The sequence below is a fragment of the Paramisgurnus dabryanus genome, chromosome 8 (assembly GCF_030506205.2).
Source record: "Paramisgurnus dabryanus chromosome 8, PD_genome_1.1, whole genome shotgun sequence".
Classification (NCBI taxonomy): Eukaryota; Metazoa; Chordata; class Actinopteri; order Cypriniformes; family Cobitidae; genus Paramisgurnus; species Paramisgurnus dabryanus.
In genome coordinates, this window is record NC_133344.1 from 41,865,924 (window position 1) to 41,893,342 (window position 27,419).

General features: G+C 39.4%; 1 protein-coding gene and 1 long non-coding RNA gene across 2 annotated transcripts; one reads left to right on the forward strand and one right to left on the reverse strand.

Annotated features, from left to right (window-relative positions):
- Positions 1-2,143: 2,143 nt before the first annotated feature.
- LOC135720912 (olfactory receptor 4B13-like) lies at positions 2,144-3,070 on the reverse strand. Its single transcript, XM_065243019.2, has one exon. The coding sequence runs from the start codon at positions 3,068-3,070 to the stop codon at positions 2,144-2,146; it is 927 nt and encodes a 308-aa protein (XP_065099091.2).
- Positions 3,071-22,804: 19,734 nt separating this feature from the next.
- Positions 22,805-26,926, forward strand: LOC135770574 (uncharacterized). Its single transcript, XR_010542702.2, has 4 exons — positions 22,805-22,941; positions 23,019-23,062; positions 23,158-23,209; positions 26,610-26,926. It is a non-coding gene; the product is annotated as an uncharacterized lncRNA (long non-coding RNA).
- Positions 26,927-27,419: the final 493 nt, after the last annotated feature.

The following is a 27,419-nucleotide window of genomic DNA, read 5'->3' on the forward strand; positions in this document are numbered from 1 at the left end:
TCCAAGTACTGACCAGGCTCAGCCCTGCTTAGCTTCAGTGGGCAAGCTGTCTTGGGCTACAGGGTGATATGGCTGCAGTTGGATGATGAAACATTTATTAAAATTAAGAAACAATTTATACAAAACGAAATTCACTTTAAAGAAATGCTTACTATAAAGAAAAGCTTAATTAAGTGGTAAAAATAATGTCTGAGGATTTACAAAAACAAAACTTAATCTGCAATTTACTTATAGCCTAAGGCTCTGTTTACACGTACATAGTTATTTTTAAAAACTGAGAGATTTACCTTCGTTTGTGCCCCTCGTTTACACGCAAACGGAGAACTCGCCTGTGAAACCGATTGTTTCTAAGAACTCCGGCCAGAGTGGAGATCTTGAAAATCTTCGGTTGCACGGTTGCATGTAAAGTGAGACAAACGGATGTTTAAGCAGGCAACGTCACAGAGTATGCGCCAGAGCTCGCACCTACGTCAAAAGTGCGACCCATGTTTACATGTGACTGCTACTTTGAACGCTTCCAAGATCACATTTATGTTCGTGCAAACTCGTTTTGTGTGTTTGTATTTGCAAATACAGCTGCTCCATTATGTCGAGGAGCAGAGACGAGTGCTTTGAGGTCAGCAATTTTACGCGTGTTTGACTTCATGCGGCGCTGCAACGGATGATGTCAAAGTACCGCGAGAGCGATTCGAAATTAGACCTCTACGTGTGATTCCTCAACTTGCTCTCGCTGTACGTTGACGTCATCAATCACCTACTGCAACAACTCCTCCCTCCAACATGAAGAACCAGTTCACGTCACCACCAGCGCTGCCAGTGATTGGCTTACGTGGGCTTGACCGTCTCTTGAGGGCAAATATGCATGGGTATGTGTAAATAAACACTTTTCTGAAAACTGACATGTGTGCACGATATTATTTTTGACACCGGAGAGGTTGAAATGTCCGTTTATGAAAATAGCCGCCCACGTGTAAACATAGCCTAAAAGACATAAATGTTAATAATTTGGAACACAATCAGGAGAGACTTTTGTTTTAATTATTTTATTACTGTATTTTATTTACTATTAGAATGAAAGAATTTACAAAAAATAGCCTGTAGCATTTACTTTATGCAAACCTTGTGAGCAGGTGAACTCAAACTCTGTTGACCTTTTTTTGTAAAATGCAGCCAGAAAAAAAATTTAGCTTTCTTGGACATTTTGCTGACTAAAGCCAAAACAGGTAGTGTTTGAACTGAATGAATACAGCAGAACTACCTATATTCCTTTCTGAGCGAAGTAGCAGTGCAGCCAGCCACAGGTGCGGTTCCAGAGTGTTGTACGTGGTGCGCTAAACTGTGGCACTGTTACAAAATAGCCTAAATTAAAGCATTTAAAGTTGGGGATAAAAGAAGGGCTAATTATATTTATAAAGTAATACAGGAATACAGGAATATTTAACTGCTTATAAAGGAATAAATATCAAGGAGTAAATCAATGAAAATTTATTTATTGGTGAAAATAAATAAATTATGCAACTGGTCGACCAATGAAAATGTCAGTCGACAAAGACGCCATCGACCGATTTGTCGACTAAACGACTAAAGTTGACAGCCCTACCGGTGACAGATACCGATGCTTGTAGGCGCTTCTCCTATGTCATGTGCTCCAGTCAGAAACTGAAGGGCAGTGAATAAACAGAAACACAGCGGTGCTTCATGACAAATGCATCGACACATCTTGTTCATTATATCACAATATCTGAGTTTCGCAATAGTTCCTGCCACATTGCTCTGTTAATCAATACAATAGACAGTTTTAATAGATTGTCAAATGTTTTTATTTGAATCAGCCCTTCAGATTAGGTAGTGATTTATAATAGAAAATTGACATTTCCTTTGCCTGCATAAACTGTTTTTTTTCCTTTTTGAATGACAACATCAACATTGTTAATTACACAGGCAAATTCATCATGAAGGAAAAAAGAAATCACGGATGAAGAGCTTAATACAAGTTAAAGTTTTAATTAAAGATTTATTAATCTGTGTCTAAATTTAAATGGTGCAACACAACTTGAATTAAAATTACTAAACTTAAAATAATGAGGGTTAAGTGGAATTTTTGATTTGCAAGGTTTACAAACCATTTAATTAATTTGTAACATTATGTGTAACATTTTATTTTTTTTATAAGGCAAATAATTTTTTTGCGAATATCAGTGAAGTTTAAAGCATAAACAAGAGGGTTAAGGATTGGTGGTACAACAAGAAACTCCAATGAAAAAAATACTGACAGCCATATTGGAATTTCTAAATTCACAAGCCGACTTAAAATGATTTCTGAAATAATGCCAATTGAGAAATTTAAAAGAATCACTATGTGTGGAATACAAGTTTGATAAGCTTTGCTTCTAAACTGTGATGAGCTTTTTTGACAAATGATAAGAATTTTAACATAAGAATATAATATTAAACATAATGGTATAACAGCAGATATTATCAATACAAACAAACCATAAACATTACTAAGTAAACTGTTTGTACAAGAGAGCTTAACAAGTTCATAATTGTGACAGTAAACCTTCCACAGTTTGTTACCACACATTGTCATTCTGGAGGTTAAAAGAACAGTGATACCAAGACAAAGCATTGGAAAAATCCAGTGTATAAAAATTAAAAACGTTATTACCCTCAAAGTAATTATGTTATGGTATTGTAAAGGTTTACTAATTGCAACAAATCTGTCAAATGCCATTAACATTAATGTTGCAAACTCATTTGTTGTATATGTGAAAATGACAAAACCCTGAATGAGGCATGCTTCATTGAATATTGTGTGTGTATCAGACAGCAAGTCAGACAACAACCTTGGAAAAAAGCCAGCTGTACCATACACAGAGTTTATGGACAAACATGAAATCAGAATGTACATGGGCTGGTGTAAAGTCCTTTCCAAACATATTGAAAGAATAATAAGGACATTTAGGATTATGATCGCACAGTATAAAACAAATCCCAATGTAAACAAAGCATATCTTATATGCCCAAGATTTTCAAACATTATGAAGTAAAAATGTGTTTTATTTTCCATTAACACAGAATGATTTTGTTGACCTCAGATTGTCTCTTGCCACAGTTCCCCTTTAGCTTGATCACTGGGGTCCTAAAGACAAAAACATAAGGCATTAAAGAAAAGTTTACTGAACTGCTGAACAGGGACAGAATTAATGACACAGCAGTATGTTTTTTTCTCTAAAGCTGCTTTGATTTAATGTCACAAACAGTATATTAAAAAAATGACTAGAGGGTAGATGCTTCAGCAATGTGTAAATCTCAGCTAGGGATATCAACACTGTGTCATTGCCATACATTCTGGCGTATTTCTTTCTTAATGAACACCTAAGCATTTTCCTTGAATTAACTAGTTACTTACTTCAGATGGTGTTGCTTCTGTTGTTTTAGAGGAGCGTTAGGTCACCAGTATATGCTTGTATTTTTATATTGGGTAACATGTCTCAAAAGACATTTCTGTAGCTCATTTTGCATAAAGCACACCACCCTTCTCGTAATATCATCAAAGCATAATATGTCTTTTTTACTGATGTCTTTAGGATTATGGCCCGAGCATAAAAGAGCAGGCCAAAGGCCTGCATTGTAGGTGCAAAGCCAAGTTGTTGTTGTTTTTTATTAGAATTTATTCTTTTTTTAACACTTGGGTTTCTTAACATGCTTAAAAAGTCTTGAAACTTGGCAGAAATGTCAGAGTCGCACATGAGCATGTCAGGCGGGCTCTGTAGCCCCCCGTAATTAAAAAAATAACTTGGTGCACAGATTGTGCATATGTATGAAACTTGGTATGTGCATAGTTTGCGTTGACCTGAACAACTTTTGCAGTGACACTTATTCTGCCCAACAGGAAGTTTGACAACAGCATGTGAAGATGTTTTAAACACTCCTCCTAGGATTATTCAGGGCCCAGGTCAGGAAACAGATGGATCAGTTTACCCATCTATCTGTTATCTGCATTGACATGTCAAGATCACATATGTGACCCGTCACAGAAACCAGTGACACAAGTCGGCAGTACAACTTCCCAGAAAATGAGAAAGGTTTTTTTCAAAATTTATGATTTTCGTTATTTTGCAGAATCTGTTAGTTGAGATCACGAATAAGCCTATCCATGTTTGAGATAGCAGTTTTTGTATATTTAAATGTTTTTCCGGAGATTCTAGCGTGCAGCTAGATGACGCCCCTGTGTGTATTTACATACTGGATAAGCGGCTTTTGTTTGTTTTGTTTTTGCCCCCAAAGGGAACAGCGTGGCTGTCATTAATGACTCACCCTTATGTCGTTCTAAACTCGGAAGACCTCCGTTCATCTTCGGAACACAGTTTAAGATGTTTTACGTTAGATTTAGTCCGAGAGCTTTCTGTCCCTCCATTGAAAATCAATGTACGGTTTCCATGTCCAGAAAGTTAATAAAAACATAATCAAAGTAGTCCATGTGACATCAGTGGGTCAGTTAGAATGTGTTACATTATACATTTTGTTCTAAAAACAGCAAGAATTACAACTTTATTCAGCATTGTCTTCTCTTCCAGAACTTCCGTGAATGTAGTGACGCGGCTGACCTGTTCCTCAGACATGTTTGCTAAGTATTTTTTCAAACTTACAGCGTCAAACTTACAGCGCCCAGACTGTAAACTAAGCTCAGGCGTACAAAAAAAAGCTGGGGCGGAACAGATAACAGTCAGCTGCATCGTACCTCAGCTGCATCACTGGCTTGTTTGACTTTATGCGGCGCCACAGTCGGATGACGTCAAAGTACCTCGAGAGCTATTCAAGAAATCTAATGGAGTAGTCTAATTTCGACTCGCTCTCGTGGTACTTTGACGTCATCTGTCTGTCAGTTCTTGCAGCGCAGCATGAAGTCAAACACACACAAAAAGTCATACAAAGATCGTTGAATTTGTTATCTAATTGGCTACATGTTTTGTCTATCAATATTTTCCATGAAGTCATTGGCTGATGGAGGAACGAGCGAGTGATTGGTTACATCTCTAAAGGACATCACGTTTTCAACGGCGCTGTTTGGATTATCTATTATTCTACCTCCCTGCTTTTAAATACAAACTTTGAAGGCGGGTTCATGTGTTAACCGGAACCTAAAGTGTAATCTCATATACAGTGTTACGACGTAAATAGTCCTCAGATTGTATATTACATTCAGTTACCAGATGCAGATGTTAATACGAAATCTAATGTAAACAATAGACTTTGTATCTATATTTTACGGAATATACAGGTTTGTGGACAAAAATGGTCATTGGATGATTCACACATATGAAACAGACTAGATTTGACTTGTGATCAACACAAAGGTAAAAAGTTCTGTTTATTTTTGCATGTTGTCATCCAAACTTCTGTCACAAAAAACTACATATGATGCTAGAGCATCTGTATCTCAAAACGACTTTACGGGGGTATGGCTTAGCTAAATGAGATGTAAATGAGCCCTATTGTCACTCCCAGCAGGAGAAAGGTGTAACTTTTAGTCTATATTCTTGGCTTTGAGTTTTTTTTAGTTCCTACATTCAAATGGCCACAAATTCTCCAAATCTTATCAGATTTCCATGTGTTAAACATCGTTGGAAAGCCACTACACTTTCAGAATCTGTTAACAACTCAAAATGCCCCAGATCCAAATTGTGTCCCTACTTTCTGTGATTGGTCACATTTATCCACAGCAAATAGAGTTTATATTACCAGAGGATCAACACATTTCAACTGTGAAAGTCGGAAAGCTTTGATAATACGTAGGATTCAAGTTTGATTTCTTCGCTCAGGTGAGTTTGTTCATATTTGTAGTTTTGTATTGATAAAAAAAATGGAAACCAATCATTTGTTTTGAAAAATTCTAAGGATCTTTAGATTTATTTATGTTATAGGGCGGGTAAAATGTTTTCCGTCTATTCGTTTTTGTTTAACATTTTGTTTAATATAAGCGAGTTTACTCATTTATTGTTGTTCTGTTTTAATAAAAAATAATAATGAACAAATAAGCATTCGTAGTAATGAAAAATTCTTTCATTTATTTGTGTTTTAACGCAGATACCATCCGTCGAATTCGTTTTATTAATAAACAAGCTGTTTAATATAAGCAAGTTTGTCATTGGAGCTACTATTTTATTGGAGTTGAATTTTTCGTTAAAAGTAATAATGAAAAAAACATTTTAAAAATGTATTTTATTAATAAATGGAAATATTAAATAATCTAATGTTAAAGATTAAATGTAGATGTTAATGTAAACTTTTGAACTTCTTTGCCAAATATATTTTCATTTAAAATATGCACTGTGTTTAATAAGTTTAAAATGTGAAAAAATCCTAAACTGCACATCCCTAATAATACAAATCGAACAAATTTTGTAAGAACATATTTCCAGGTTATTTTTATATTCTGACTGAAAAGAACAATTTGGAAAATGAGATCCTCAGAGGAGTGTGTGAATGCCGAAATTGATCTGATGCCAGCTTATTTTGCTAATATGGTAACATTTCTTTAGAGAATTTGCTAAAACGTATTACCTCACTAATGTTTTTATTAGTACTACGGCTGTTATTGGCCTCTGAGATGGGCCGCGGCAGTCACCTGTGTCAAGTTCATTGGAGACATGCAGAAAGCGTCAAAACGTGAATGGTTTTACAAGCTGATAAAAAAATATTGGGTGAATTCCAAATGCCGTTTTGTGCCATTGAAGGGCACTTCACAAAGAGGATGTCCCATGAACTGTCACGAACCGCACACACACAAAAGAGGTAAGATCCAAGTGCAGTTTATTAGGGTAATCCGTGATCATAGTCCAGCCAGGCAAAAGGTCATACACGGTAAACAATCCATACACAAACAATCAAGACAAGAAGCAAAACAAGAACAGAACTCCAAAAGGCAGGGTGACATGGAAACAAGGACTCTGTGACAAGAACTGAACAGACAGGGTACATATATACAGGTGGTGAAGAGTGCCCAATGGTCCACAGCTGTGAAGAGTAATCATTGGCTAATGAGCTGCTGTCAGGTGAAAACACAAAACATCACACACACACACACACACACACAAAACACAGTTTAACACTGTGACAGTACCCCCCTCTAAAGGAGTGGCTACCAGACACTCCATGAGGCAAAAGTTCAGGTGGGTGTAGGAATGGAGGTGGATGTTGGGGAGGGCAGGTGGGCCAGGATCGTGTAGTGGCCAAGGGTCCGAAAGCCAGGGTGGGGCCGGCAGAGCGGGAGGCCAGGGCGGGGGCCGGCAGAGCGGGAGGCCAGGGCGGGGCCGGCAACCATGGGGGTGCTGGTGGCCTCAAAAACCCAGGTGAAACTGGAAACCAGGGTGGGGCCGCAGGAGGAACCAGAGACCAGTGCGGAGCTGCAACCCATAGTGCTGCTGGCAGCAACAGGAACCTAGGCAGAGAGAGAGAGGAGGAAGAGGCCCTCTGGGCTAGGTTAGTTGTGGCAGAGAGTTTATGGAGCTCAGGATCGGCCATCTTGGGCCAGGCAGAGGGTGCAGGGAGCTCGGGAGTGGCCATTTTGGACAGGGCAGAAAGTTCAGGAAGTTTGGACCTTTTGGCCATGATAGGAAGTGCAGGGGACTCCGGTTCCGGGACTTGAGAGACCTCTTGTGGAACAGAAGAGGAGAAGGCAGACCACACACACCACAGAGCCATGGCAAATACAGGAAATACAGAGTTCCAAGGACACACCTCCAATGCCATCCTGAGAACAGGTGCCGGCATGACGATGGCCCTCTTGAGAACAGGTGTCTGTATGGCTGTGGCAATCTGGAAAACAGGGACCGGTATGACAGTGGCAGTCTTAAAAACTGGTGCAGACATGGAGACAGCCATCTTGAGAACAGATGCCGGCTTGGCGGCGGCCATCTTGAGAACCGGTACTGAGATGATGACAGGAGCAGGCCTGACGGTGGCCCCCCTGGAAGACTTCTTTGAGAAGGATTTCTTCTGATAGCCAGTCTAGAACCTCCTCCTGGACTAGCTGGTGTGACGGGTTCTGGGATGGCCATCCTCGGAACAGTAGCAAAGGCCCCAACTGTCCGCACTGACCCCAATGGAGTGTCCGCCAGATTAGACCTCAACCGCTGGGTCCCAGCATGAACCGGCAAGATTGGTGCGGCAGCCATCTTGTGAAGTGGCTCTGGTGCAGCAGCCATCTTGTGAAGTGGGCCTGGTGCGGCAGTTGTCTCCCACTGACTACGATGCCCTAATTATCTGGTGAACCCCCAAAAATCCAGGATCTCCAGTCCGTTCATCTCCCACCGAGGTAAAGGGTCATCCAGGCAGGTATTAAACAGGTCCTTCAGTGCTGCATCATTATAGCCAAGGCCACGAGACAATGTCCAAAATTGTTGAGCCAGACAACCCACCGTTCGGCCATGCTGACGCAGGACCCTTAAATTGCCGACTCTTCCCCTCCTCTCATCCTCAGTGGAGGGGGGACTGATGCGAATACCCAATCCGCTGGATCTTTTCATGACGGAGTCCTTCTGTCACGAACTGCACACACACAAAAGAGGTAAGATCCAAGTGCAGTTTATTAGGGTAATCCGTGATCATAGTCCAGCCAGGCAAAAGGTCATACACGGTAAACAATCCATACACAAACAATCAAGACAAGAAGCAAAACAAGAACAGAACTCCAAAAGGTGGGTTGACATGGAAACAAGGACTCCATGACAAGAACTGAACAGACAGGGTACATATATACAGGTGATGAAGAGTGCCCAATGGTCTACAGCTGTGAAGAGTAATCATTGGCTAATGAGCTGCTGTCAGGTGAAAACACTAAACATCACACACACACACAGAACACAGTTTAACACTGTGACATGAACAGTCTCAAATAAAGAGAATTTGGATCTTATTGCTGTATTTTATTGCTCTATTTGCCAAGTGTGTTTAATTAGCCACACTATGAGACACAATTGCACAACTTTTCTAGAGTCTATTCATCAAGAGATCTGATCTTCGAAGGGAATAGGGCATAGAGAGGATCACTTTCGATTAGAACCCGCCCTTTATCATTTTGTGAGCGGCAGCTGCGTAGGCTTTAACCAATCATTGAATAGATTATTAACAACTAATCATAGAACATTTTTCTGAGCTCAAAGTGGAGTGTTTAGAAGATTTTATTTAATTCACACATCAAAAATCTCATAAAGAAGAAATCAAGAATGCAGGTCTTAAAAGATGATGGTGCTTAAAGAAAATCATTAATAAACAAATTATGACAAACAGAGAAGAATTTTCATTGTGTTTTATGCTGTACTTTCATCCACTGTCTTTTTGTGACTCTTTTATCAAAGTATCGCTTTAGGCACCGGAACTGTTTTAAAAGTATCGATTTGGCACCGGTATAAAAAAAAAACCCTAAACAATACCCATCCCTCCTTACTGATCATAACAACAAACAGCTTTCTTTCGTCCTAGCTGATATCTATAGACCTACAGGCCACCACACAGGTTTTCTTAAAGAAATTGCAGATTTCCTGTCTGAGCTTGTAGTCACTGTAGATAAAGCTTTTATTGTAGGAGACTTTAATATACACATTGATAACCCAAAAGATACTTTAGGACTAGCGTTTATGGATGTTCTAAATTCTCGCTGTATTAGAGAAAACGTGATAGGGCCCATGCATACCTGTAAACACACATTAGACTTAATTCTGTCACTTGGACTCAATATTTATGATGTACAAATACATAGTACTTCTAGATAAGATCGCTCATTCCACACCACGCTAACGATTAGGCAGAACAATAATTTCAACTATTAAAGCTTTATTAGTACTCTTCCAGACCTGCCCCAAATAAAACGTGGCAGATAACTGTGAAGATCTGTATATTGTAAAAGAAACCTTAAACAGTGTTTGTTCTAGTACGCTGAAAGCTGTTGCTCATATTAGATCAAAGAGAATCAAAGAAAAAACAGTGGAGTGATGCATGGACAGAGAGTGTTCAAAACTACAGACAGGCTGTAAAAACTACCAGATTTACCTCTCTCAGCAAGCTTATTGAAAAGAAAATCATAATAACCCTCGTTTCCTCTTTAGCATAGTTGTGAAACTGACTAGAAACAAATAACAAACAGAAACCGATACTGAACTCCAACACAGTAGTAACGACTTCATGAACTTCTATGTCTTTCAGCGTAGTGTCCAGAGCATGGAGGCGCTACCAGGAGACAGGCCAGTACATCAGGAGACATAGAGGAGGCCGTAGGATGGCAACAACCCAGCAGCAGGACCACTACCCCCGCCTTTGTGCAAGGAGGAGCAGGAGGAGCACTGCCAGAGCCCTGCAAAATGACCTTCAGCAGGCCACAAATGTGCATGTGTCTGCTCAAACGGTCAGAAACAGACTTCATGGGGGTGGTAGGAGGGCCCGACGTCCACAGGTGGATGTTGTGCTTACAGCCCAACACCGTGCAGGAAGTTTGGCATTTGCCAGAGAACACCAAGATTGGCATTTCTTTAGGGGGGGAGCGCACAGCCCTCTATGTGCTCGCCAGAGGTAGCCTGACTGCCATTAGGTACCAAGATGACATCCTCAGACTCCTTGTGAGACCATATGCTAGTGCGGTTGGCCTTGGGTTCCTCCTAATGCAGGACAATGCTAGACCTTATGTGTGCTTTCAGGTTAGGACGGTTGTCCTTTATTTTCCAGAAGAATGCAGCAGGGCCATTGACATGAACACAGGCCTCCCTCAATGATAGGGACTCGATCTTGCGTAATCTTCCCGCGAGGGGGTTGAAATATTTGAGTACAGGGTAGTGAGGACGCACAGCTATCCTTCCTTTGCCATATAATGATTTAATCAAGCTCAGTATACGAGCTGCATGTGTCGAAGTTTAATCCGAATGGCCGTAAGAGGGTCCGGACAATAAGCTGCCAGAGCCCTTCCTACATGCTAAAACTCAGCCACACACCACTTGGGCTGTGTGTCGTTGTTTTGACGAGTCAAGACAATGACCGCGTCTCTCACGGCTGAAGTCCTGCGTCCACTGAGGTGGTGTAGTGTACATTGACCGTGAAGGCTCTGCTTGGAAGGGTTTGGAAGCATGCATTGCCGTCACTTCCAACCCGAACAGGAGCCCTATGCAATGTTTTATCTCTGTGGAGATATATGTCGTAAGCACAGCCCTTACGGTTCAAGATCTGCGTTCGCTAAGGCAGTGTGCACTTATCCTTGCTACTGGGAGGGACTCGGGAGCCCGCATGCCAGTTTCTCCCGCCCCGATCGGTAGCCCATGCTGCACTGTTTGACTGTGTCAGACGATGTTTGCATGCTTCGCGGGTTCAAGGCCTGCCTCAACCGGTCTATTAAATGAGAAGTTGATCAAGGTTGTTTCTCGTGAAACTGCTAGTTTTAATATGTATGAACCAGCAGATAAGAAAGAAACTATATCATCCAGCAAGTTAGATGAGAGATTTCTTACAAAATGAGTGCAATTTCAACACCAGATGCTTCCTTTCTTTCCTGATCTCCATTATTTTGTAAGTCATGGAAAAGACCATTCTACAAAATGTGTAAATGCTGCCCTGGCGCCATTAAATCTTTAGGGTATTTGCATACTATTTATATTGACGATTGGCTAATTTAAGCCCAGTCAGCACAGAGGGCAGCACAGCATCGAGATGTTGTGCTTGCACATCTAAGATACCTAGCGTTGAGACTGAACATCAAGAAAAGTATATTAGTCCCAACACAGGTGATCACATTTTGGGGATAATACGGAACTCGATGACAATGCAGGCACAGATGTCTCCTGCTTATGTCATGTCCATTTTTCACAGAAGTGATTGAAATGAGGCTAGGTCAATCGCACACCAAGTGTGCTTCTCCAGTACAGAGGACCTCTTTTCTCGGGGGGGTATGGATTTCAACGACTGTAGGCACGGTTGTCCCCTGCTCGTATAGAATCCATCCAATAACCATGGGGTTCCTTGAGGGGCAACACGTTTCTCATGATCAAGGTCACATGTAGATGCTTTGTGCATTAGTATTATGTAAGAAACAATGGTTTCTTCGGCCATTTAAAGAAATACTTTTATCACATGTGGCCAAGAGCACTTATATGACCCAGTTAACTGCTCCTTGGTACAGTTCTGGAGTTTTTATAGGAGCAGTTTGCAGCAGGGCTGTCTCCTTTAACCATTAAGGCTTATGTGGCAGTTATATCTGTCGTTCATACCTTAGTGGTCGGTCCCTCATTAAGTAGAGACCATCTATTCATGCGTTTCCTGTGTGGCACTCAGAGGCTGAGGCCTGCAAGTCATTTTAGGATCCCTGCATGGGATCTGTCTGTGGTCCTGGAGGACTTGTCAGGGGCACCATTTGAGCCATTGATACCATTTCAGACAGTTATTTACTCTGGAAACTATATTTCTCCTAGCTATTACCTCCCTTTAGCGGGTAGGAGTTTTATTGGCTCTCTCTGTTTCACTCACCTGCCTCGAGTTCGCTCCAGGCATGGTGAAAGCTTTCTAGCCTAGGTCAGGTTACGTAATATTAATATTGAATAATATAATAAATATGGAATAATATTCCACACCCCATAATATTGCAGGTTTTCAGCACTCCACCTTTCAAGGATTTAGCCAGAGGGCGCATAATTTGCTATGCTTAATGCATGCACTGGACATGTATGTGCATAGTACTGCCCGGTTCATGGGAACAGAGCAGTTATTTAAATGCTTGGGTTCGGCCCAAGTAGCCTTTAAGTAGATGGATAGCCAAGGCTATCCCATTTGCTTATGAAGCCTCTTGACGGGCCTTTCCTTTAACTGTCAGAGCACATTCCACTTAAGGTATGGCAGCATATAGGGCCCTGTGGACATGGGCCTCGATCCAGGATATCTGTGATGCAGCAGGCAGGTCCTCACCGCTCACTTTTGAACACTTTTGAGTTGGATCTCATCTTTTCGATGTCGCAGATCACAGCCACAGCTTCCCTTCTAAAGCGACAAAGAACTCCTACTAAAGAGTTAATCAGATCGGGGCACGTTAGCAGAGTGTCATTCAGGGAGATCCCTCGAAACTTTGCTGAGCAGTCGAACAGGACCCTTAATTTCCCTGGCTTCTTGGAGTTGTAAACTCTGTGGTGGGGAATATACCACACCGTCTCTCCCTCAGCAAATGGAGGGGCTGACTCAGCGTGACCTTTCTGTATAATTTCATCCATGAAAGTGATGTACTGCTCGAGGTACTGTTTGTTAGCTCTTAGCTTTTTTTCTCTAGGTTTTGCAGTTGGAGAGTAGCCAGCCTTTTGTTGTTTGGTAGAGTCAGAAAACAACTGTCCTTGAAAGGTAGAGGTATCTCGAGACGGCCGTCATCTTTCTGTTTAATGTTGTAATTAAGAAACTGTATGAAGTGAACGTCGTTCTGTGATACATACTTGTCCTCGTAACCTTTCTCATTAAAGTCTGACTTCAGTACTTTCAACACATCAGTGGCCAATGGCACCTCCTTCACTGCGATGCGATGCACAAAGCTTTCATCTCCTCGTCTGTCCAGATAAGGATTGGCTGACCCTTTTACGCTCCATACGAGCAGAGTTTTTTTCGCTGTGTTCATCCGTGATCATTTCCAGAGCAGCCAGAGCTGACGGACAATTGGAGCCGATTAACAAACCCACATCGCAATCTTTATGCGGGTGCAACTCTTTTGCCAAATGTTTCAAATGAGGCCAATGGAGGGCTGTATCTCTAGTTGGGATTTGAGACATACGCCTGATGTAATTGGACGTAAGTTTCAGAATTGAGTCCCCGGACTTGTAAACCTTGAACAGCCTTGCTTGCTACGACTGTGTCAACGGCTGTCATTGTGCTGAGATCAAGCTGCACAGGCTGTACACTCACATTTAATTCAGCCTCTAGATCATCCAAGATAAAGGTTGAGTCGCTTTGGGTGTCGAGCAGGGCATAGGTGAGTGTTTCTTTGGGGGGGGGTTACGTCTAAACTCAATTTGAAGTAAATGATGATTTAGGCTTCTCAACTATGCTGCCACTTACATTAGACGTATTCACTTGTGCTGGACCCCAAAGATTAAACCGATACAATACAAATGTCATAAACAAGATTACGGCTGTCATTGTGCTGAGTTTAAGCTGCACAGGCTGTACACTAACATTTAATTCGGCCTCAAGATCATCCAAGATAAAGGTCGAGTCGCTTTGGGTGTCGAGCAGGGCATAGGTGAGTGTTGCTTTGGGGGGGGTTACGTCTAAACTCAATTTGAAGTAAATGATGATTTAGGCTTCTCAACTATGCTGCCACTTACATTAGACGTATTCACTTGTGCTGGACCCCAAAGATTAAACCGATACAATACAAATGTCATAAACAAGATTACGGCTGTCATTGTGCTGAGTTTAAGCTGCACAGGCTGTACACTAACATTTAATTCGGCCTCAAGATCATCCAAGATAAAGGTCGAGTCGCTCTGGGTGTCGAGCAGGGCATAAGTGAGTGTTTCTTTGGGGGGGGAGGTTACATCTAAACTCAATTTGAAGTAAATGACGATTTAGGCTTCTCAACTATGCTGCCACTTACATCAGACGTATTCACTTGTGCTGGACCCCAAAGATTAAACAGATACAATACAAATGTCAAGAATACTGCTGACAACTGCAAAAAGACAATTTGCTTCTCAAAGTAGTTATAATTAAAGGGTTAAAGTCTTTCAAGAGAGGTGAAACAATTGTGCCATTAGACTTTGTACTTTGTCTTACTGGTCTAGCATTTACAGTACTTTGTAGCACAGTTAAAATCCTCTCAAAGTCATTTGGGATATTGCCTTTCTTTATTTTCTTAAAATGTGCAAAGTCCCATATGAATTAACTGAGCATGTAATTCCATTTGTGGCAGAAGAATGTCTCAAGTCGAGTTTACCAGCTTAGTCGATGAAGGCCTCTCGCTGCAGCCATGGAATCCACACACTCGCACGTGTAGCGTTGGCTGATCTCATATCAGCTGAACGACCCATACAAAAATGTAATATATGGCCATATATGTACTTATATTTTACATAGTATGACATATATCTATACATATATTTGACTTATCTGAGAACACAATATATGCCTGCAACATATATGTACACTTATATGTCCAAACATGTGAAAAAAATATTTGGTTTCATCAATATATGATACCATATATCTGCATATATTACAGTATAGTATTGGTTTCTCGCATATATGGACAATATTAATTATAAATATGTGACATACATATTTGTTTTCCACATATCTATACATATATTTGACTTATCAATATATGTCTGCAACATATATGAACATTTATATGTCCAAACATGTGAAAAAAAACATTTGGTGTCATCAATATATGATACCATATATCTGCATATATTACAGTATAGTATTGGTTTCTCGCATATATGGACAACATTAATTATAAATATGTGACATACATATTTGTTTTCCACATATCTATACATATATTTGACATATCTGAGAACACAATATATGCCTGCAACATATATGAACATTTATATGTGCAAACATGTGAAAAAAATATTTGGTGTCATCAATATATGATACCATATATCGGCATATATTACAGTATAGTATTGGTTTCTCGAATATATGGACAACATTAATTATAAATATGTGACATAAATATTTGTTTTCCACATATTTAATAAATGTATGTAAACATACATGCATGTGATACTGATGCATTTTTAAAGCTGTGGCATATGGTTATGGTACTTTGTGGATGTATTTGTCAAAAATGACAAAGAAAACACTGCATTATTGTATTAAAAATACTATATTATGCAGTCCTGTTAGTTTTGTGACCTAAAGACCCTCCCACCAGGATCAACATCAGACAGGTTTTTGCTTTTATACAGCAAGTAAAAATTATCTGGTCAGATAATCTTTAAATATGTAAGTGAGTGTTCAAGAAGATTTGAAATGTATGATCATTATGGGGAATCACCAGCTATTTTAATTACTTTGAACAAAAATGACTGCATTAGTTTACCATCATCAGAAAACTGCCAACTAAGTCTGTGTATATTAACAAACAGTGATGAGTTGATACTGATTATTATTATTAATAATCACGAATCAATTACATTATTATTTTTATTTTAGTTTTTTATTTTAGTTTTTTTATTTTATTTGTGCAGGGATTGGTAAAGCTAATAAATAAATAAATAACCTTATGTTATTTTTTTTTGGTTGCTTTTATATCTTTTAGTATAGTGTTTGTTTAGCGAATTTACATATTATTATTATTATTATTATTATTATTATTAAATCGTGTTAAATGTATTGCTTAATTAATAATAAATAGTCAAAAGAACATAGCATATAATAAAAATTTCCTCAACTGCCTATTGAATGCGCTACACCCAGTCCAGTAGGAGGCGCTAATAACCCTTCAGTTGCCAACGGCCACTCAGGCCAAAAGCGCAGAAAAACAAAATGACCGGGAAAATCTGACAGGACTGAGAAGATGATAACAGCACAGCGGGGTTTTAGAAGTAAGTTTAAAATATTTAATATATTTTGCATAAGTTTCTTGCTTGTTACAGCCTAATTAGTCATTACTGTTAGGGGAGGATTGCAAGTTTTTGTCGTAGTAATCGTGTAGCTTGCGGTTTACTATGGTTTGATGCTTTTTTTGGGGGGTGTTTTTGTAAATATGTCTTAATTTAATGTTATTGCACAATGCACAAAACTGTTCAGAATCTTTCAGTTTATATTATTCTGGTTAACCTTATGAAGCATGTTCTTAAAGGAACTGTGGTATTGGGAAATCTATTTATGTCTGTCCAGTAGGTGGCAGTAACGGGATGTGTTGGCACTGTTAAAAGCCTCTGAAGAAGAGCTATCGGGGCTCACCACTGTTCAGACTAATGTGTGTATGTTTGGCTGCTGTGATGTGTCCTAAATAAAAGCGACCATCAAGAATGACTTCTCTGCGTATTTCTAGTTGATATCTCAAGATATTACATCCCAGATAGCAAAAAATATCCGCAGGACTTCTTTTTGCCGCCAGCCCTAAGCTGTCGGCTATAGGTGCGTCCCGCTGGCGGGGATGAAACGTTTGCCGCTGAATACGTCACTCCCCTTTCTTGCGGCGGACCTACTGCTTAATTTATGCAAAAGCGGCTACCGCCGGCGGTCCGCCGTCAGACCTGTTTGCGATTACGCCCTTATGACGCTTACTGCGTGAAGTGATTAGGTGGAATAATGGCTGGAATGATCGGATTGGTAATGCCATTTGATAGTAAATCACAATCATGGGAAGAGTATTGTGAAATACTGAATCATTTTTTTGTGGCAAATGATGTTGAAACTCCAGAGAAGAAAAGAGCCATATTGTTAAGTTGTGTGGGAGCACAAACATATACATTGATGAGAAATTTGTTAAGTCCAGAGAAACCAGGTGCAAAGAGTTTTGAAGAATTGGTGAGTTTATTGAAAAACCACTTTAATCCAAAGCCAAGTGAAATTGTACAAAGATGGAAATTTAATTCAAGAAACAGACATTCTGAGGAAAGCATTGTGGAGTATGTGGCGGAATGAAGAAAATTGGCACAAGATTGTAATTTCGGAGACACACTCACAGTTATGCTACGAGACAGATTAGTTTGTGGAGTTAATGATGACAGTATACAACGAAGATTACTGGCTGAGGATGGATTAACGTTTGAATCTGCACTGAAGAAAGCTCAGGCTATTGAAGCGGCAAACAAAGATGTGGCAGCTTTGAATAGAGAGAAGGGCAATCATGTGAGTACTATTTTTAAAGTGGAAACTGCAAAAAAAAGTAACTCAAATGACACAGTAACCTGTTATCGATGTGGTGGAACTAATCATAAGCCGAAAGATTGCAGATTTATTAATGATAAATGTTACAAGTGTGGAAAAATTGGACATGTGAAAAGAGTCTGTAGATGGAAATCACAAGAAACTTTTGTTCACAAAGGAAAGAAACTGGGAAAATGGAAAGAGGATCAGACAAAGAGAGCAAATTATCTTCAGGAGGAAGAGGAAGAGCAGTGGGAAGAAGCTTTTACTATGTATAGCATACAAACAGCCCAGTCACAGGTGCCTCCTCTCACAGAAAGTTTACTGGTGAATGAATGTTCTGTGAAATTCAAAATTGACACTGGATGTAGTGTAACTGTGTTATCACAAGTGGAATATGGCAAACTTCATATTCAGAAAAGTTCAGAAATGTTGCAAGACATGTTACAGAAGCATGAAATTGTCTTTAAAGAAGAACTGGGTACATTAATTGGAGCCACAGCAAAGATTCACGTAGCCAGTGGGGCAAAGCCTCATTTTTTTAAACAACGGTCATTACCTTTTGCCATGAGACAAAAAGTGGAGGCTGAACTTGATCGTTTAACTAAAGAAAAAATAATTGAACCTGTACAATTTTCAGAGTGGGCAGCTCCTGTCGTGCCTGTGTTAAAACCAGATGGATCTTTGAGACTTTGTGGAGATTACAGAGTGACTGTTAACCGAGAATCGTCACTAGAGCAGTATCCTATTCCTCGGATGGAAGATATGTTCACAGTTCTGTCTGGAGGTGACAAATACACGAAACTCGACATGAGTCATGCATATCAACAGATGCTGTTGGATGAAACATCTAAGAAATATGTTACGGTAAATACTCACAAAGGTTTATTCACTTATACAAGATTACCTTTTGGAGTGAGTTCCAGTCCAGCAATATTTCAGAGAACTATGGAGGGAATTCTAAAAGATATTCCAAGAGTAACAGTGTATTTAGATGACATTCTGTTGACAGGAAGCCATGATCAGGAACATCTGAGAACATTGGATCAAGTGTTACAGCGGCTTGAGGAGTATGGATTAAGGCTGAAAAGAGGAAAATGTAAGTTCATGGAAAAAGAAGTGGTGTTCCTGGGACATAAAGTTGATGCCACAGGTATTCATCCTGTTCCAGAAAAGGTGCAAGCAGTAAAGGATGCACCAAGGCCGACATCAGTGACGGAGCTGAAAGCCTACTTTGGTTTGTTGAACTTTTATAACAAATTTCTTCCAAACCTTTCCACTCTTCTGGATCCTTTGCATAAGCTTTTAAGGAAGGATGTGTGTTGGAGTTGGGAAGAAGAGCAAGAAAAAGCTTTCCAGAAATCTAAAGAATTGTTACAGTCCAACCGTGTGTTAGTTCATTATGACGAAAGAAAAGAACTGATACTTTCTTGTGATGCTTCAGCGTATGGTGTGGGAGCGGTATTAGCCCATCGTATGAAAGATGGAACTGAAAGACCTATTGGATTTGTGTCCAGGACATTGACAAAAGCAGAGAAGAACTACTCACAGCTAGAGAAAGAAGGATTGGCTGTTGTGTTTGGAGTGAAAAAATTCCATAAATATCTGTATGGACGTAAATTCGTAATCTGTACTGATCACAAACCTCTACTCAGTCTACTAAATGAATTAAAGGCTGTTCCTCAAATGGCATCTCAACGAATTATGAGGTGGGCAATAATGTTGGGAGCAAATGAGTATGTGATTTCTTATAGAGCTGGGAGAGATCATGGCAATGCGGATGCCCTCAGTCGTCTCCCTGTGTTACAAAAATCTGAGGAAGAACCAGAGGAAGAACAGGTACTTATGTTGGACAGTGTAATGGGCCCCTTATCTACAGCAGACCAACTTAGGCACTGGACTAATAAAGATCCTGTTTTATCACGAGTTCGTGAGTATGTGCTTAAAGGCTGGCCTGATCACAAGACATCTTCTGAATTTATGCCTTATAAACAGAGACAGCAAGAGCTTAGTGTTCAGGATGGATGTGTGCTGTGTGGAGCCCGTGTTGTTGTTCCAGTACAAGGACGTTTGAGTTTGTTGGAGCAGTTACATCAGTTTCATCCAGGTATGTCAAAAATGAAAGGGTTGGCCAGAAGTTATCTATGGTGGCCGAAACTGGATGCTGATATTGAGACTCGAGTGAGAGATTGTACAGAATGTCAAGAACAGAGGAAAGCTCCTGCAAAAGCACCACTTCACCCTTGGGAGTGGCCCAGACAACCCTGGAGGAGAATTCATATAGATTATGCAGGTCCATTTCTGGGAAAAATGTTCTTAATTCTAACTGATGCTCATTCTAAGTGGATTGATGCCTATCCGGTAACTGCAGCAACAACAGCTAATACATAGGAGTGTTTGCGGAAAAGTTTCAGTGTACATGGGATTCCTGAAATGATAGTGTCTGATAATGCCCAGTGTTTTGTGAGTGAAGCAAGCAAGGAGTTTATGTGTAAGAATGGAATAACCCATGTTACTTCTGCACCATATCACCCTTCATCTAATGGTTTGGCAGAACGAGCAGTTCAAACTTTTAAAGATATGATGAAAAAAAGTGTTGGCACTACACTGGAGACCAAGTTACACAGAGCTTTGTTTAACTCTTTCCCTGCCATTGACGAGATATCTCGTCAATTAAGAGAAAACGCTTCCCCGCCAATGACGAGATTTTCCGTCTTTCCGCAATACCGCTATTATCCACCAGGTGGCGCCCTTCCGCAACTTTTTAAAACCGGAAGTATTGCCCTATGGCAAGCTGCTGCATGTCCGTGTCTGTTTTAAAGATCGCTCTGAATGGGATCTCTATGAAAAGTCCGTCACAAAAATTGAATTATTTCTGCTTTTTGCTCAAAATATGGTGTTTTTGCAAAAACCTACCCATATTCAAAAGCTGATTGCAAAAGAACCACTAAAGGTAGGATGAAACGGTTTTTTTTGTTTGAAAGCAGGGGGTCTGTTCTTTTATTTGGTATATTGTATGTTTATTTATTTAAAGAAGAACATTTTCTGGAAGGCATTAAACTTTGGTGAAAATCATGAAAAACGCTGGCGCTGGCTGGCAACTTTTTTTAAAAACGCTGGCGGTGAAAGAGTTAACTATCGTATTACACCCCAGTCTACAACCGGACTGTCGCCTGCTGAAATGTTGATGGGAAGGAATTTGCGTTGCACTTTAGACAAACTGCATCCTGACTTCTCTAGCAAAATGGAAAGGAAACAAGATGTTCAGAAAGAGTATCATGATCAACATGTGAAACACAGACATTTCCAAATTGGAGATCACGTGTATACGAGAAATTTTGGATATGGCCCAAAATGGGTACCAGGAGTAATTCAGGACATTACAGGACCTGTATCCTATAAGGTAACTTTGGGAAATGATCAGGTAGTGCGACGTTATGTAGATCAATTGTTTAGTCGCCCACATAAGGAAATAACTGACTTTCAACCAATGAGAGAGACTCAATTGTGTGAGGATGTGGTGTCTATAGATACTGATGCTGCTGAAATGTTAACATCACCCAGTAGTTCCCCAAAATCTATCTGTTCTGCTCCTGAGGAAAATGAACTGGTAATGGTACAACCCACACTATCAGAATTGTCAAGTACTCCTAAAACACCTAAAGTAATACCCCGGGCAGAAATAATTGAAACTGTACCTTCTGTGGGTTTACGACGGTCTTTGAGAGACCGGAAACTACCCACACACCTTAAAGACTTTGTGATTTAAATGTGTGGAAAACCTCTGAACTTTGTGAACTTTATTGTTAAATTGGTAATGGGTAATGCACTTTTTTGAAAGTATTGAAGGTGAAAACAAAGATGTATGGCCTATTTTTTTGAAGAGGAAAGTGTTTGACTTAAGTGTGGGGGGAATGTGGTATTGGGAAATCTATTTATGTCTGTCCAGTAGGTGGCAGTAACGGGATGTGTTGGCACTGTTAAAAGCCTCTGAAGAAGAGCTATCGGGGCTCACCACTGTTCAGACTAAGGCCCTGTCCCAAATGGCACACTCCGGACTTGTGGTCCTCCTCAGAGTCCACACTTTGATGACATCACGTAGTCCAGACTTTAGGGACCCTTGATGTGAGTCCACGTGGGTGCACCGGAGTCGTATTTTGGGACAGACTCGAGCATCACCCCGGAAATAGGAAGAGAGGTTGCCCGTCAGTGTGAACTCCTCCCTTCCGTCGCCTGATTGGTCTGATTGCCCTTTCGCAAGGACTTCTGGGTTGGCAAAGTGCGCGAAGCCTGCTGCAGTGCGGGCTTCGCTGAAGACCGCATCAAGGGGGCAAAGGAGGCGCTGATGAGCACACTTCAAAGCGTAAAAATGACAGATGGGACACCCTACGGACTCGTAGACTAAGCGAGAACGCGCAATTTAAGGCCACAAGACCGAAAGTCCACATGAAGTGCGCCATTTGGGACAGGGCCTAATGTGTGTATGTTTGGCTGCTGTGATGTGTCCTAAATAAAAGCGACCATCAAGAATGACTTCTCTGCGTATTTCTAGTTGATATCTCAAGATATTACAGGAACAGTGATTAATAAGGCACTTATTTATGCAGTTAATTAATAATTTACAAAATACAATTTGTTTAAAAAAGGCAATACATTTATGTTGCCTAACAGTCACTTGAGAAATAATTCTAGAAAAATAACGTGTACAGACATTTTCACAGACATTGTTAATGTAACTGTTACATCTGCATGTAAATTATATAGATAAAAGCAGCTTTCTGGCAACAGGTGGTGTGCTTTAGTTAATATATTTAAAAGGTTCATATCTAATGCATTTTGACATCCCTTATATTTATCTTTATGTAAGAATTATACTTTTATTTTAGTGAGAGGGTTATGTTTGTGTTTAAGCAGACATTGCAAGCAGGCCAAGCACTTATAGCTTTACATGGCTGGAGTCAATACTACCTCACCAAAATTACAACTAATGTTTTGCTTAAACCTTGCCTAATCGCAGTGTTTTTCCCTTTTATTATTTCTCTTTTTGTAGGCCCATCAGAGTGATTTTCTGAGTTCTTTCACATATGCTGTATGGTAAGAGTGAATTTCTGCCAGTTGATACCAGTGACATGTGTTAATTATTAAGTTTATCTTTGTATTTTTTATTAAAGGTCAGCGAATGGATGGATTATCCAGTCACGGTACAGAATGAAAGGTAAATGGCAAGTAATTAAGTAATGTACTAAATGTATAAACTGTAGTGTATTCAGTAGCTACTAATCACATTACCTCTATCACTCTCTCTAAAAGACTTGACTGAGTTAGAAGAAGCTGGGCGACTCTTCAGAGTGAAGATGTTATGGTAATGTAAATCTTACGTTTTTATATTGTAGTTATATACAATATCAGAGACAGCGCATCATTTTAACCCTGTTTTATGGTTAAAGGGGTTTTGCACCCTAATGGCACTTTTCCATTGCATAGTACCCTACAGGTAAGGTTGAGTCAGCTCACTTTACTTTGGCTTGGTTAGCTTTTCCATTGAGTTTAGCAACACTTCAGAGTGGGAGGGATTATAGGGGTGTCAAATGTATATAGCACGACATTTATTGCTCGACTTATCGAGACTGTTTTCTAAGATGGCTCCGGTCTGTATACGCATAATGTACTGTCTTTATAAAGGATCTTCTTATTAGGGTTGTCACTTTTGAGAAGAATCAAGCACACATATCCCGATCTTGAGCGTGTTTCTGAAAAGTAATCTTCACTGACAACAAGCTAGGGCTGGGTATCGATTCAGATGTTCCAAATCGATTCAATTTCGATACACAAGCTATCGATTCGATTTTGATTCTCGATTCAATTTTCGATTCCAGTTCTCGGGTCTGTTTTTATACTCGATTCTCGTTTCAACTCAATGAATATAGATTTAATACAAATACTATATTAATAAAAAAGAATAGTGAACATAAGTTTACTAGTGGGTAATTAATAAAAAGAAATTAAAAGCCACAACACTATCGTTGTTGTCTTGCTTGCGAAAACTAAAATGCTTCCATACCTCTTACTTTTTATGTGAAGGTGGCATCAACGTCGATGAGCACCTAAAACTGCCATTTTAAGCACTGAATGAAAGAATGACACGCTCCTTGGTAACATTGTGCAGGGCAAAAAAGAGGGTGACATCTAGTGAAGAAGACTAGTAATTTGATCGTTGAACGTTAATCTTACGTTCAAGGTTTGCAGAAAAATATATGAAAAAAAATTTATTCTGAATCGACCACGTTTAAAAAAACTATTAATCGAAATATCCATTTTTTTGCCCAGCCCTAACACATACATAGCCTATGTATGCGCGCGTTCATATACATTAACCCTGCGCGTGCTGTTTGCTTGACCGGTTTTAATGATAGAGTGCACAAACCCTTTGATATTTGAGAAAAAATTTAACTTACCGCTAAGTTAAGCAGATCTCACTTGACTCTGTTGTCTATGAGACGTGCGACAGTCAGCACATGATCATTTCAAATCCGTTTACAAGACAAATGCTGTTGTTGTTTAATATAAAGTTTACATTGCGTTGTAAAAATCGAATGCATATTCGAATATCGAATAAAAAGTGACAGCCCTAATTGGAGTTGGGCCGGACACATTCAAATGCATGTGCATCTGTGTGTACAGATTTTTTTATTTTAGTGCCTTTTGTGGTTAAATTGTTTAAAATCACTTAAGTGTTAACATTTGCAAGCCTTTGAAACACGTGCAAATGATCAACTTTCACCATATTTAAATTTGCATATTAATCCGCAAATCGCATGCGAGCCGAACTGTGGGTTGTGATCTGTACAGATCACTGACCAACTGCGATCCGTTACACCACTAATTAGTATAAAAAATAAAAAATAAACATCTTGAGATACTTGGTAGCCTACAATATTTACCTCTTATGATTGAGCATTAGAGACTTGGGCTTGAGTAGGCTACCTGCTGGTGGCAAGCTTCCCATTTCTCAATGATGACCGGAAGTGAACTTCACAGAGTCAAATTGCACAGAAATCTTGTCAAAGAACTGAAAAAATTATGTTATTAACCGGTTACAATTATTTTCAATTAATGCTTCTTTTCCAGAACATGTATTTTTGGAAAGTTTCTGGTTTCGTTTCTGTTCCTTGCAAAACATCAAAAGTTTCTGGTTTTCGTTCCTTGAACCGGTTCAAAGCCTTGGTTTACATTCTTCATACATGCTTATTTCATAACGAAAATGTATTAAAGGGACATTTCACTTTTTTTGAAAATATGCTAATTTTCCAGCTCCCCTAGAGTTAAATATTTGATTCAATCCAATCCATTGAATCTGATCAGACCATTAGCATCGTGCTAAGAAATAACCAAAGAGTTTCAATATTATTCCTATTTAAAACTTGACTCTGTAATTACATTGTGTACTAAGACCGACGGAAATTAAAAGTTGCTATTTTCTAGGCAAATATGGTTAGACCTATACTCTCATTCTGGCATAATAATCAGTGACTTTGCTGATTTAACATGGCTGCAGGAGGTGCAATGATATTACACACTGCCCGATAATAGTCCCCTGCCGTTGAAAGTAACCAAGGGGACTATTTTCGGGCAGTGTGTAATATCACTACCCCTGCTGCAGCCATGTTACATCATTGATTATTACGCCAGTTTGAGAGTATATTTTCTCCGTAAGAATCAAATGTTTAACACAAGCTTTTTATTCTGCTATAACACTAAAAACAATAATATATGTAATTTTATATACAAACTATAATTCTATCTATCTGGTTCGTGTTGGTCCAATTTAATTCAGAGCACTTGTTTGGTTTGGTGTTTTTATTTTCATTGTAAGCCTTTAATAAGTAATTATTTTAGATGCAATTTTGTAATATTTACGGCATAAATTCTCTTATAATTTTTTTTTTATATTTAAAATCATTCCGCAGAATTATCAAAAAAATTTCCACAGAAAAAGCAAAAAAAGTCTGCAGAAGCCGGAGCCACGTCTTCCCTGTCTTGCGCACAGTTGCCGTCGGTCTCACTCTCAGCTTCCTCCCTATTACGAGGTGTTAGACTGTAAAAAATGTGCTACACATGGCGTTTTAAAAACTGGATGGTTTATTTATAGTGGTTATTTCACCTTATGTTTGAATGCATATTCGAATATCAAATAAAAAGTGACAGCCCTACCTCTTATTAAACTGTTTGTACATTTACAAAGTTCAACTTGGGGTTAAGTGCCTTGCTCAAGGGCACAACGGTGGTGACCACGATTCAAACTCACAAATTCTAGGCTAGCATACTAGCCAGGTTCCTTAACTGCTGTGCTACTGTCACCCCTTTTGGCTTAGTGCCTGCTTTCGAACCACACCCGTGGAGATATCTGCCAACAAATGGACAATCATTCATGGGGCTACAGATGGGGCTGCATTCAAGAATTTTCAATGTATGTGTTCAAATTCACATTCCGCGGAAAAAAAAGTTTCGATGAGAGGTGATGGAGGGTGGTGTTTGGCACTATGACCCTATCTCGTCTGCAAATTAAATTGGTGCAAAACTGGCCGCCATGCTTGCACTAAGTGTGGCCTTACTTGCCTATTCACGTACTTTGTCACTTAATTTTACTGACTGGCACTAGAAGAAACTGCAATAAAGATTTTTTTATCTTTGTGATAAGTTTATCCACCAGTGTTTTGTCTACTTTATACCTAAAACTTTTTCTTTAAAATGTACCTTCTCAGATGCAGTTATGTCAAAGCACTCGTTTCGGCTGGCCAGATTGGAACAGACCTGAATGGGAAGATGGCAGAGCTAAGACTGACAATGTCCAGGAAAAATGTTAACTAAAAATGAGTGTTTTTCCTCAGCGAGTGAGTTTGGGAATGTTTTAAATGTGCCTAGAAGTTTGAAAATGTAATACTGAGGGAAAAAAGTGAGCGCTTTGAAAAGGCTTTAAAAAGAAAATAAAGTCTGAAGTTGATGTTAAATGAATTTAAAGTTTTTACTTGAAAAGTTTGTACTTGTTTGTACTTGTCAAGTCTGTGCTGAAAAAAATGGAGTAAAGTTTGTATTTGAAAAGATTTGGAATTGTGTGTTCTGTAGAATGAGTACACATATATGTGCAGGCTGTATAAAAAACATAGTTGTGCCACTAATATAAGTGAAAGTACATGGTGTCATCATATTTGAAGCATATTTGTATCCCTAATATAAGTGAAGGTACATGGTGGCATCATATAAGAAGCATATTTGTATCCCCAATATAAGTGAAAGTATGTACTATGGACAAGTACATATATACAAGTACATATATGCATGTATACATATATGTGTCTTGCATATATTTCACATGCATGTCCATATATGGGAAAATATATGGCACTTACATGAAAACGGCCATTTTTGCTATATTTTGAAATATATTTTTCATATATGTGACCCGTCACGGAAACCAGGGGCACAAGTCGGCAGCACAAGTTTCGAGAAAATGAGAATCAACGTTTTTTTTTTCAAAATTTGTGATTTTCGTTTTATTGCAGAATCTGTTAGTT

Coding starts and splice junctions, on each gene's coding strand:
- LOC135720912 (XM_065243019.2), bottom strand. CDS start 3,070: ATGGAAAATAAAACACATTTTTACTTCATAATGTTTGAAAATCTTGGG.